Raw genomic sequence first — 12,028 nt, 5'->3', positions numbered from 1 at the left:
GCTTTGGATGCCTCCCTCTGCGGTTCAGCCTGCCGCTCTGAACGCAGGATGTGAATCAGATGGGTATCCAGGTTTCTCTCAGAAGTCAGCCCGCGTTTGTGTCTGCGGCGTGGAGCACGGTGATGCCAGAGCCTACATGTTTAGTGTCCAAAAGATGTTCTGTATGTGTTTTAGAAGTTAGGTTCGATTTAACCCTTTCTAACAAAAATAATCCTGTATTCGGTGTATAGTATCTTGGAGTAAAAGGAGAACTTTGTGCATGTGATGTAGAGCACGCTCTGTACTCCAAGCGTTAAGGTTTAGGTTTCTCAGAATAACAGGTAAGTCTTTCTTGTTGGTGGGTTGTTTTTTTTTTTTTTTTTCCCGTTTTCTGTTTCTTTGCACGCAGCTGGACTAGCAGAACCTCTTTATTCTGACCGGCTTGCTGTTGTACCTCTGTTGAAGATCAAGGCTGTTGTGTCAGAGACTTTCCCAAATATAATCAGAATTGATCACTGTAGTGTAAACTAAATGGACAGGGGTGGTTACTCAAGGGAGTTTCGCTTAAGGTGCAACATTTGGAAATACCTGTTAGAAACATCAGAAAATAGCACTATGAGATGGAGAGAACAGAACATCTGGATCTGAAAGACATCCATTTAATTCTTTGAGTTAATGGCAGTATTGCTTCTTTGGGAGCCCATAGGAGAGGGGAATAAGATTTCTGAGTTTGTTGTAATAATATAAATGTTATGGTTGTGACAGATTGATGACTTCCTTGTGTCATTTCTGCTTGGTTTTGGAGGATTGGGAATGTTTGGGGGTTTTGAGTTATCTTGGTGGTGCTTTTATTTTTTTTGGGGGGGGGGTTGTTTGTTTGGTTGGTTGGTTTTTTGTTTGCTTGGTTTTTTAACTTCTACAGTAAAGCTTATGTAGACTTGAAAGAGTTTTTCTTCTTTTGCTTCATGCCTTCTTAATGTTGGTTTCCTGTGATTCAAACGAGCAAATATTTAACAAATATACAGCAAATATATCAACAAATATGAAAATAATATTTGTTTAATCAAAACCATTCTTCTGAATGTACTAAGAGAAACTCTTTTGTCTTGTTGATCTGCGCTTTTAAAAACTGCGTATTGAACTTAAATGTTTTTGTTTGGTGGAATTTTTTTTGTGTTCCAACTGGCTTTTTTATTTCTTAAAAATAGTTTAATAGGTGCTAAGTAATAGCAGTATGGTGCTCTGTATTTTTATTCATTTATTTATTTTTTGCAAGCAGGACCAGTCTTCAGGGCTGTTGGTCAAAGCATCTCATAGAGGAAGGGGCCTTCTTACTGATTTTGAGCATCCCTGTGAGATAATTTGCTTGATAACATATTTAAGACTGCAAGAAGCAGCTGTTCTTCTGAGCTGGGTCTAAGATGATGTTGCCAGGTGTTGAGAGAAAAAGAATTTGATTGTCTGGTCCAAGCATAAATGTTAGGTGACCAGGGATTATATTCTGGTGGCTTGAAAGCCTCTGTGACATGCAAGCCTATCTAATTTATGCTTTGCACCAGCAGCCTTTGAGGTACTTGCACTCTATTTTAGTTGGTATTCTCTTACTGTATGCTTTAGCCAGAGGCAGTGCTTCATTCTAGTTCTAGAATTAGAGTTCAGACCTGACTTCACTGACCTGAGCTCCTCTTCCTTCCATCTCTGTTCTTTTGGCCTATGTTTTCTCCTGCTGGTGGGAATGCTGCCATTACTTTGTTCCCACATTTTGGATTCTTTCTACCTTGAAAAAAAAGGCCACTTCATTTTATTTGTGTTGGTTTGGGGTTTTTTTTGTCCTCCTGTAATGCCCAATTTCTCAGTTTTTACCTTAGCTTTCTTCTGCAGGGATGCTGTAACACAAAAAACTCACAGAAGAGTCATCTGCTGGAAAAAAAATGAGGCACGTAAGCTCTTGACTAGTGAGAGAAGCACCATGTTGTGTGGTTAAGGTTTCAAGTCGTTAGGTCATGGTGCTGCAGTTTGGTATGTTGAAATTTTGGCAGTAAAGACAGCTGAAAGGCTCTGGATCCTGTGCGACAGTTAGTGAGTCTTTGTCCTTCTAAACTTCTTGGCCACTCTGCTTCCCAAATTACTGCCTAAAAAGCAACTCACACCTAGTTCTGAACTTGCAGCCAACTGAGCTTGCCATGATCAGTTTTATTCATAGTTTGAAAAGTTCTAAGTCAAGAGCTAGTTGTACCTTTTTTGGTATGGATTTACTTTTGTGTTTGACTTGTTATTTTAGGAGCTGCCCTCATACACAAACAGAGAGGAGATAAGGGAGAAATGAGAGAATACTGAACATCTAAAAGATAAAACTCCTTGTGAAGTCTAAGTTGTATTTTGTTTCAGTGTTGCTGTTGTACTTAAACAACAGGTGTTTGTGAAAATCGAGCCTGGTTTCTAAAAAGGCTCATAAATGGGACCAGGAAATTACGAATTATTCATCTGATAAATTATTCATCTGATCTTTCATCAAATAAGAAAATTTTTAAATGTTAGACTTATCTGGGTGCTAGTAGCTGTAATTTCATTGGCTGGAGATAACCATGATTATTGTATTCTCCTGTGTTCTGTTCTAATTGTAAAGCTTGTTTTCTGTTTGGCATGAAATCTCTAAAATGTGTAGTCACCCAAAAGAAGTATTAAAGCCTTCATTTTCCTAGTGATGACCGATCTGATTCTCTCTGTTCTTTTTCTTCCCATTCATCTGTAAAAGTAGATCTGGAAGTTGTTTTTCTGTAGCTTTCTGACAGGTAGACAGTCTGAAAAAATACAGTAGGCATGTGGTTGGAATCTGTGCAAAAGGGTAGCATTTTGGTTAGAAAATTAATTCATGCTTCAGTGTGTTTTGATAGTAAGATAGGGTGAAGATGTAGTGTTGATGTGAATGGTTCTGTGTCTCTGCTTATCACTTAAGAATGAAAGAAAGCAACACTGGTTGAAATTTCTGGTCAGAGATAACTAACTGAACTTGTTACTTGCTTTGAAAAGATCGTACAGACTGGTTATCATCTCTGTGCTTCCTCTAGCATTTGTTCTCTCATTTCAGTAGCATGGGGAGAACAATTAGGCACAATGAATGAGATATCTAGCAGGGAAAAGTTTAAATTTCCAAGTGGTCTAATAAGATCTATCAGCTCAGCAGCAGCTGAACAAGTGCTGGAGTTAGTGCCAGGGAAGCAATGGGAGTTACAGAGCTGTGGAAGGAAAGGGGGAAATGGGCTCGTTCTTTCTGTTCAGTAGCAGTGAGCTTGGACTCTGTCTTGCCCAGCTGGGTTGTTTGTGATGAATGATGTTTGTGGGAAAGTGAATGATGGCATCTGAAAGAAATTGATGTAAGGGGGGAGTGTTTTCATTTTGAAATAGAATTACTGCTAATAGCCTTATTTTGTAATAGCTCAACAGGAGGACTTAATTTTGGAACTCTGGGCTCTTCCACTGCTACAGCAACTACATCGGCTCCTTCATTGGGTTTTGGGAGTGGACTTTTTGGATCAAAATCAACCACTGGCTTTACACTAGGAAGCACCAGTACAGGTAGAAAAGAATTCTTGTACTGCAAGTTTGGGATTCAGCAGTGAAGATATAAATTATATTTACTCAAAAAACTGGCTCATGCTAAAATATTTACTCTTTTACAGTCATTTTGTAGTTTAGAATATTACTTACACAGTTTTATAAAACCGCTTCTTTAAGTAGCTTAAAGATCATTCATTAAGAATTAAGAGGTAGCAGTGCAGCGGAAACACAACTGTGATTACCAGAAAACTTCTGGGCTATGTGTAAATTGTTTTGTAGTTTGAATCCTGGTGTATTTTAGAAATCTTAACTTTTCATCCAGGATGCTCAAAATCGACTTGAGATTGAGGTAAATTTGGATTTTAAAATTATTTTAAAACTTTGTGAGATTGTTTGCATTTGTAATGCAATACTTGTAATTCTACAGTAATGAACATTCCTGAGTTTGTTGTTTGGGGATATTCAATGCAATATGTCTGAAGGAATTGAATATTTTCTTAGGTCTCTAATTCAGCCTATGAACACACAGCTTCTTATAGCAGAAATGGAGTGCAAAATTATAAAGCTTTCCTGACAGGGTGGGTTTTTGTCAGCTGTCAAGCAGACATAAAAATAAATTTTACTTTGCTGCAATATTGCTAGATAAAATGGTCTTTTTCTTCATGTATGCTTATATGAGTAGATGGGGAAAGTTCTAAGGACCAATCTACTAAAAATAAAATCAGCAATAGACTGAAAGCTTGTATTACTGTGGTTGGCTACACTGGGGTAATTTTATTTCAGTGATTCTTTTTATAATCTAATCAGATGATTTTTAAAATATGAAGTGGCCTAACACTGCATCCAGAATAGTCTCTTTAAATTACCAGTGGGGCAGAAACCCTAAACCAAGACAGGATTTTACAAGGACTTTAGACTCTATAATCCTTTTCATAATACTGTAAATCTGCTAGTTTGCATGCTGATGGTATGTACTACCATGTGGCTAAAAAAACATGGTAGAATTACTAGTTTTCATCTTTTTTCTTTACATTATTTGAAATTTCAGATAATATACTGCTGTGTTAACATCAGCTTCACTGTTAGCAGCTTCTTACAAAGACAAGTTACATTTTTTGAAATCAGTTGTGCTTTGATTTCTGCTGCTGGTGTTTACCCATACTGTTTTCTGTGTTAATATATTATTTTTCAATACACTACAGAAAAATAACTTGTGTAATAGTTGTCTCATAATCTTGCATTAGTTCAGGATTTTGTTTCATGTTTTTTACTGTCACAGCTTCTCTGTGGCCTTCTATTTCTGTTCTTACTCTGTTCATTTGTTCTCATTCTTAAAGCAGGAACAGCAACAACTATTGCTACAGGACTGACATTAGGTAAGGACCTAATTTGGATTTTAATGTTACATAGACAAAAACCCCCAAGAGTTAAATCTTTCTTGTAATGTATAGAGCTAGTGATCAAATGTGAGCTTTTTTCCCTATTACTAATTGCTGTTTGCTTTGCAACCCAAATGTTAAGGCTGTAAATCAGAATGGAGCCCTGAAGTTCTGGGCATTCTTACTTGTTAAAGGATTCAGTTCTTGTACAACAGTGGCAGTCAGAAGTTGGACTTTGTATTTGTGTTCCCCTAATGAGTTTTGTCCTTCAGCAGAGGGAAGGGAGATCTGTTACCAAAGAATTATTCATACAGAATCTCTTGGTCTAGTGAATCCTGTGTGAACATGTTTGTTTGGTAATTATCTCTTTAAGAAGAATAAAGAGGGTTGAACTGGGAACAGACTTTGAGAATATTTTTTGTTTCTCTGATCCATCTGTGGTGAGTATTTTGTAGTTGTCATTAGAAACACAGGAGTATATGGGTTGCTGTTAGCTTGGTTTTGATTATGTTTTCTTTTTAAACAGCCGCTGAGGTCTGAGGAGTAACTGAGTTTGATTATCACTAATGTTAAGGGTGGGGGTGCTACAAGACAATGCAGTCAAAGAACTTAGGAAGCCATACTATCAGTAAATAGGAAAAAATAGTGTTGAATAAAGAAGAAAATCAAAGGGGCAAAAGGGAGAAGCAGCAGCTAACCCAGAAGAGACTGTGTGATACATAATCATATGTGGAAGTCAGTACTATGCAGATGAACATTAATTCTTTTGACTAGCTGGATGATATTATGTCATCCAAAACAGCAGTTACTGAGAATACAAAGTATGTGTTTGCTGTTTTGGTTTGAGTATATATGTGCACTCTCCTTTACTTTGTAATAGGGATTCTAGAACGTCAAATGTGTTCTTACCATGAAAACAGCAAGAAGTAGAAATTGTTTTTCTTCAAAAATGTTTAAAAGCAAACTTTGAGGGAGTAACATCTCAACATACTTTTCTTGTTTACAAATTGAAAGGATATGTGCATTCATTTTGGTGTGCGCATCTAATTGAGAATTTGTAGTCTGTATTTTGAGCAGTGTTGTTTATAGCTCTATTTTCCAATGTTTGTGTCATCTACTAGATGCTTTTGGTGGAAGTAGGTTTGTTTTTTTTACAGTTTTAGGATTGCTAGTAGGTATAATTGCCAGTCCAGAATTAAAGCCCACTGGATCCCTAGGAATTCTGGAGCAAAAAATGCCTGTGCAATTGATGTAAACCACTGAAATTCATTAGAAAGTTCTGTGGGAATATTTTACTTGATGCAAGTGATCTTTTGTGCTGTGTCACTCAGGCTGGTTAAGTGAGATGCAGAAGAGCTGGTGAGTTTAGCTTTCATTCTTAAACAGAATGTTTCAAGAGTGATAACTGGTTTTGGATTTCTTCTAGGCACACCTGCCACCACATCAGCAGCTACCACAGGCTTTAGTTTAGGTTTCAGCAAACCTGCAGGTTCGGCCACGCCATTTGCTTTACCTGTTACTTCTACCTCAGCGGGTGGCCTGTCATTATCATCTGCTCTTACATCAACTCCTGCAGCAGGTAGGAAAATGTTTAGGGGTATGGGGCTATTTTTTGTTTGCTTGTTAACAATAAAACTTTATTGTATAACAGTTCCACATCTGTCTTTCTATTATTTATGTAATCTTGTGGTCCATGAATAAAGGGGTTTATTGGACTTCTCGAGTTCTAAATTTTGGTACCCTAATGCAGATAGAATTATGGTCAGAGAACCTAGTGCTATAGACAGTATATAATCCAAGTCGTTAGAAGTGTAGCAAGAGCTGATTTGTCATGTACAGTTATTTTTCTTATTGTTAACCTCACTGAAGATTGAAAGCTTCCTTCTTGTGCAGCTGCAAAGTTTGGGAAATGTCTACCTATTGTGGATGGCCTGAAATGGTTAACTCTCATTGGAAATAATGTTTTTAAATACTAATGTTTTTAAACATTTTAAATTGCTTCTCATATTATCATACCTGTCATCATATTTAACTCAGCTGAGCTGCACCATGCATGATGGTATTTGAGACTCTTATTTTTCTTAACTTTCGAAATCTGCATTTGAGCTCAACCTCTCCGAGCTCAGTGTCCTCTGTTCACTGTCCCTTTATGCCTGTGGTCTTTCTCTACTCAGTTCTTCCCTTTATTACTAAAAGTTGGGATGCTTAATTCCAGAAGGCAGCTCAAACCACCATGGAAATGTTATTGTATCATGTGTCTTGTGTGAATATTTTAATGTTAAAACATTGAAATTTCAGCATTTTAATACAAAAATCAGTGTCATTTACTAGTTCAGTTATGCTGTAAAATAAATTCTGTCCTAGGTTCTAGAATCTGTAATGTTCTGGGCGACTGCTACAATTTTTGTATAGTTGCAGGTAAATATGGTCTAATTAGGGTTATGAGGTTGCAAAGCAAAATAACATGTAATTCAAAAGGCTATGGGTTTGTGTGAAAACTCTGCAGGAAATAAAAACACTTATTATCCAATTATGATAAAGATGCTGTTCAGACCTTTCAGTTATTTTAGATTGTCTATGGATGTATTTGAAGGCAGTGTCTGCATTAATCTGGTTTCCTTTCTCTACAGGAACTACTGGCTTTACATTAAATTTGGGTGGTACAACTGCTCCGACTACAACTGCTTCCACAGGCCTTTCCTTAGGAGGAGCCTTAGCAGGCTTAGGAGGTTCACTCTTCCAGAATACAAGCACAGCGGCAACAGGTGAAAGTTATTTTAGTTTTTTCTCCTGTCTCAAAACAGTGACATTTAATGTGTGATTGTACACTGTAAGGTTTAGTTTATACAAAGTGTTAACATTGTGGAAGTGTAGCTTTTAACAGTGTTAAGAAGTTAAGAACAGTGTTGCTGTCCATAGACAATAAAAATGAAACTGAAATAATTGTCTCCTTTTTTATTCTTAAATTAATTTTTACTTAACACTTTTTCAAAAGTGAAAATATAAGGGGATCTTTGTCATTCCCATAATTGGCTCAGGGAAGTTGATGACATATGGGGAGAGGACAACGATACGTGACTATCTATGGAGAAATGGAAAGCTCTTTATTTTTGGTGTGTTTTGGTCTGAATAAAATATTTCACTGTCAGTGTTGTCGTCAGTGTCAGTGACATCACTGTCATTTCATTGCTTCCTTTCTTAGCTCTAGAGGAAGAATTTGTGCTGTTGTTGTAGTCTTGATAATACTGCAAAAGGTGAAAGTACTGTTTGGATTTTTTGTAGGACTTGGGCAGAATGCTTTGGGTTTGTCTCTGGGGACAACTGCAGCTCCTTCAACTACTGCCAGTGAAGGTCTTGGTGGCATTGATTTTAGCAGTTCTTCAGACAAAAAGAGTAAGTTTGTTCTAAAACATTTTTTAAGTTGAGAGAATTCTCAGAACACTGCAGCAAAGACTATTTTATTGGGTTAGGAGTGTGGGATTAAAGTTGACAGCTTTAACTTTGCTCTTTCAAAGGCATTTCAGTTGATTTCATTCTTAGATATTGTGCAGAAGAACAAGATTGTGTTTGCAAATGCAATGTAATACTAATTAATTAATTTAGAAATATATATATAAGCTTGAGAACCAGAATGTAAATCCTTGAGCTTCTTGGGAGTGAAGACTGAGGGCTGCTTGCAGAGATGCCTTCACAGGTTTCTGCTCTGTGTCAGATTGTCACTAGAGGGGGGAGCAGAGCTATGTTTAAGTAGTGTGTTACAAGTATGAAGAGCACTGGTTTGAAATTACTGTTGTCCAGCTGTAACAGATCTTAAACTTGTTTTTTTCTTTTGAAAGCCTGCACAACTCAAGTGTCCTCATTTTAGATGTTACTCTTCCAAACTGTTTCTGGTGGTGTGTAGTTATATATGAGATGTTCTGTCAGGTTGTTAAAAGCAGTTATAAAAACTTTACTTCTGTGATAGCTTTAAAGTACTTAAGCAAGGGAATGTTGAGCATTGACATATGGACTCTTGTTAATTTGCCTTGCTTCTACTGGGGAATCTGTTGATTTAATCTCTTTTATTTCATTCAGGACTGAAATTTTGAATTAGGTATGCCAACTAAAAAGAGAAGAAAATATATAAGGTCCATGAAACCAGCTTAGAGAGTAGCATAATTTGTGGAGAGCTCTTACTTGTAAAAGAGAGGCATATTGACTGTCAAAACTGGAGTGCTCTGGATGATGCTGATTGGTTTTAGAATTTGTTACTGAAACTTGGGTTAATGAAAAGGCTCTGACACTTAGGAGATTTCCATCACTATAATATTAGGATATCACAATACTTCGATAACGTACAAGTGTCCTAAAATAAGGACCAGAAAGCCACACAAGGAAAATCGACTTTGGTAGTGTTGTTTAGTTCACCTCTTAGGGTGGAAACTTAAATGAGTAACCTGAATGTTGTATAGTGGAACTGCTGAGTTGGACTGTTGCTATCAGGATGAGCAGAGGTCCCTTAGCTAAGCAGTGGGAAATGTCAAAGGACACTTTTTTTTTGAGATTTTAATTCAGAAGTGTTTCCCTTAATGGCTAGTGCTGACTTAAGCAGCCCTTATAAATATCCCTACCTGTGTGATGGTACTTAGTTCTGTCAGTTCAGTTGTTCGTACTACTATATGAGGAACTGCATTAAGGTTTGAGAGTTGTGGCACCATGGTTTTGAGGGTTTTATTTCCCTTTTCCTCATGAAAAAAAGGAAGGAGGTGGTATGGCTTTGAAAGAAAAGTGCCCTAGCATTCCCAGGATAGATGGGGACTAGCCTGTGTTCTCTCTTTTGGAACTGGTAATAAAAGTTTTTGCTTCTGACCATCTAGTATTTCTTTAAAATATGGTTGCAGGGAATAAAAACCTATTCTAATACATATTTTCTTCTTGTATTGCTAAGAGAATGTTAAAAAAAAGTAAAATCAGAAGCACCTGCTTGCCTAGAAAGTAGCAAAATCTGATGTCAAACTTGTGTCTTTTAAGTATTGTGACATATAGCAACAACTTCAACAGAAAGAAGTGTCTGGAGTGCAGAAGCAAAGTGTGCATAGCTTTCTGTCTATTTTTTAGATTATCAGCAAAGTCCTAAATTCTGGTGTTTGTCCATCATGCTTTTTTCCCCCCTAATTTTGTGTAGATATTTTTTTCCTATAAGTAGAAGGCATAGGGAATGGTTGTACAAGAGTGCAATCTGTCTGAATTCCTGGGTGAGAGTCTGCCAACAGTTTAAATTGATGTTGCTTCTAAAAGTAGTACTTTCTCCTGGCAGGAGCACTGACTTGTGCAGTTTCAAACGTCTGTGGTACTAACATTAGCTGTGTAGCTGCTTTCTGCCTTAGTGGCACTGACAGGATGTGAATTAGATTCAGCTGAAGAAGGTGAAGCCTTTTTCTTGGACTGAGTGAGTGCTCTTCCTAGCAGACTGCTGTAGGATGGAATGCAATTACTGCCACAGCCATAACTAGAAGTAGTTGTACCCTGTTATGCACAATGCTGTTTCCAGCTCAGTTCTGTCACTCAGGGGCATTTGGTATCTTGATCCACAGATGTGCAGTTTAGAGAGTGTAGGTGGCAGGTAAGCAGTAACATTATCAGTTCTGTAAAATCGCACTCACTTCTGGACTTAATGCAATAGTAGAATTCTTTGAGGAAGCTCAGTGGGCAAGTGTTCATTGCCTTCATATCTGAGAGGAGTCTGCCATTGCTGAATTTAAACACTTGAATGTTTTGTGGGCTCAGGTCGAAGTGAGTTGAGGTTGCATAAGCAGAAACAGAAGCTGTTCATGTGTTTGTAGTGACTTGTGTAGTGACACAAGAGGTTGTTACTCTGAGTGCCAGGAAGTTAACACTTCAACTGTTGAGCCATTGTTCCTGAAAGTATAGTTACCTCTGAAGGGGTTGTAAATTAAAACCCACTTCCTCTTACAGCCAGCCTAGTCTGTTCCACTTATCACGAGAAATCAAGTAGATTGTAGTCATTAGTTCTTCCTTAAAATCTCATTGAGATTGTTTTGTTTGTTCTTCAAAGCTTTATGACCTACAGTTTTTATCTTCTAGGTGACAAAACAGGAACAAGACCAGAGTAAGTATCAGATTTTCTTTGTTCCATCTTGTAATAGAAAAAAACTAAACAAATATTTTCACTTTTCTGCTGATTTGATATTGAAAAAAGACCTGTATAACCAGCATTTGCCATATAGGTAATTTAGTAATGTTTGGTCATGATTTTAAGCAATTCTTCCTTCAAATGCAATACCTACAGCTTATCGGGCATCTGGTATAGACTGATCATCTGATACGAAAAGTGGTTTTCTGCAAACTTGCAACGTGCTTACACCACAGGCTTGAACCCTGGCATAGGATCTGTGTGCGTTAATCCAAGTCACTCCAATTGCAATATTCATGCAATGAGTGCAAAACTGTAATCACTCAACTGAATGTTTTAGTGATATTTGCTAGTCATGCAAAAATGTTTGGGAGTATTGGAGAACCACCTAAACATTCATTGTCTCTCGTAGAGATAGCAAAGCGCTGAAGGATGAAAATCTACCTCCAGTTATATGTCAAGATGTAGAAAATCTACAGTGAGTAGTGGTTTTTATTTTTGATAGTTGTTGAGCTAAAGTATTGTATACTTTATATGTATATATGTATATGTTGATGCTTTGTGACAAGAACACGTTCCTGCAGGCTGCATGAAGGATAAGTTACTAGCCCAGGGTCTCTCAGCAGGTCAGCTTTGGGATCAGAATGAATGAATAGTTCTAGTAGCTGAACTGTGGTTCAGTGTGGTATGGGGTTTTTTTCAGTCTCACTTTCTTATGCATTTATGTAAACAGGTCTGCCCAACAATATGCTTGTACCCATCTCTCTCAGAGTATTAAGCCTGTTGCACATGCATAGTGAGCATTGAACCTTATATCCATATTGCATGTGCATCATGGATCTTGTATGGAATAGAGAATTATAAAAGTCTTCCCTCAGGCAGGAAGGAAATGGTTTGTAGACTGGGCTGCATGCCTTGTATTTGTGAGTTCAAAGTGATGATTGCTCTTACACAGATGCTTATGTATTACTGTATATAT

The 12,028-nt window shown here is 37.3% G+C and overlaps 1 protein-coding gene across 1 annotated transcript in view; it reads left to right on the top strand.

Moving 5' to 3' along the window:
- Positions 1–12,028, top strand: part of NUP58 (nucleoporin 58) — a 36,793-nt gene that overhangs the window by 935 nt on the left and 23,830 nt on the right. The window contains exons 2-8 of the mRNA XM_031066043.1: positions 3,346–3,555; positions 4,875–4,913; positions 6,343–6,495; positions 7,547–7,681; positions 8,199–8,309; positions 11,001–11,025; positions 11,462–11,527. Of these exons, the coding sequence (XP_030921903.1) occupies positions 3,346–3,555; positions 4,875–4,913; positions 6,343–6,495; positions 7,547–7,681; positions 8,199–8,309; positions 11,001–11,025; positions 11,462–11,527 (739 nt within the window). The remainder of the gene's footprint in view (positions 1–3,345; positions 3,556–4,874; positions 4,914–6,342; positions 6,496–7,546; positions 7,682–8,198; positions 8,310–11,000; positions 11,026–11,461; positions 11,528–12,028) is intronic.

The sequence above is a fragment of the Geospiza fortis genome, unplaced genomic scaffold (genome assembly GCF_000277835.1).
Source record: "Geospiza fortis unplaced genomic scaffold, GeoFor_1.0 scaffold16, whole genome shotgun sequence".
Taxonomy (NCBI): domain Eukaryota; kingdom Metazoa; phylum Chordata; class Aves; order Passeriformes; family Thraupidae; genus Geospiza; species Geospiza fortis.
The sequence above is the reverse complement of the archived record's forward strand: the minus strand, read 5'-3'. Positions and strand labels throughout refer to the sequence as shown.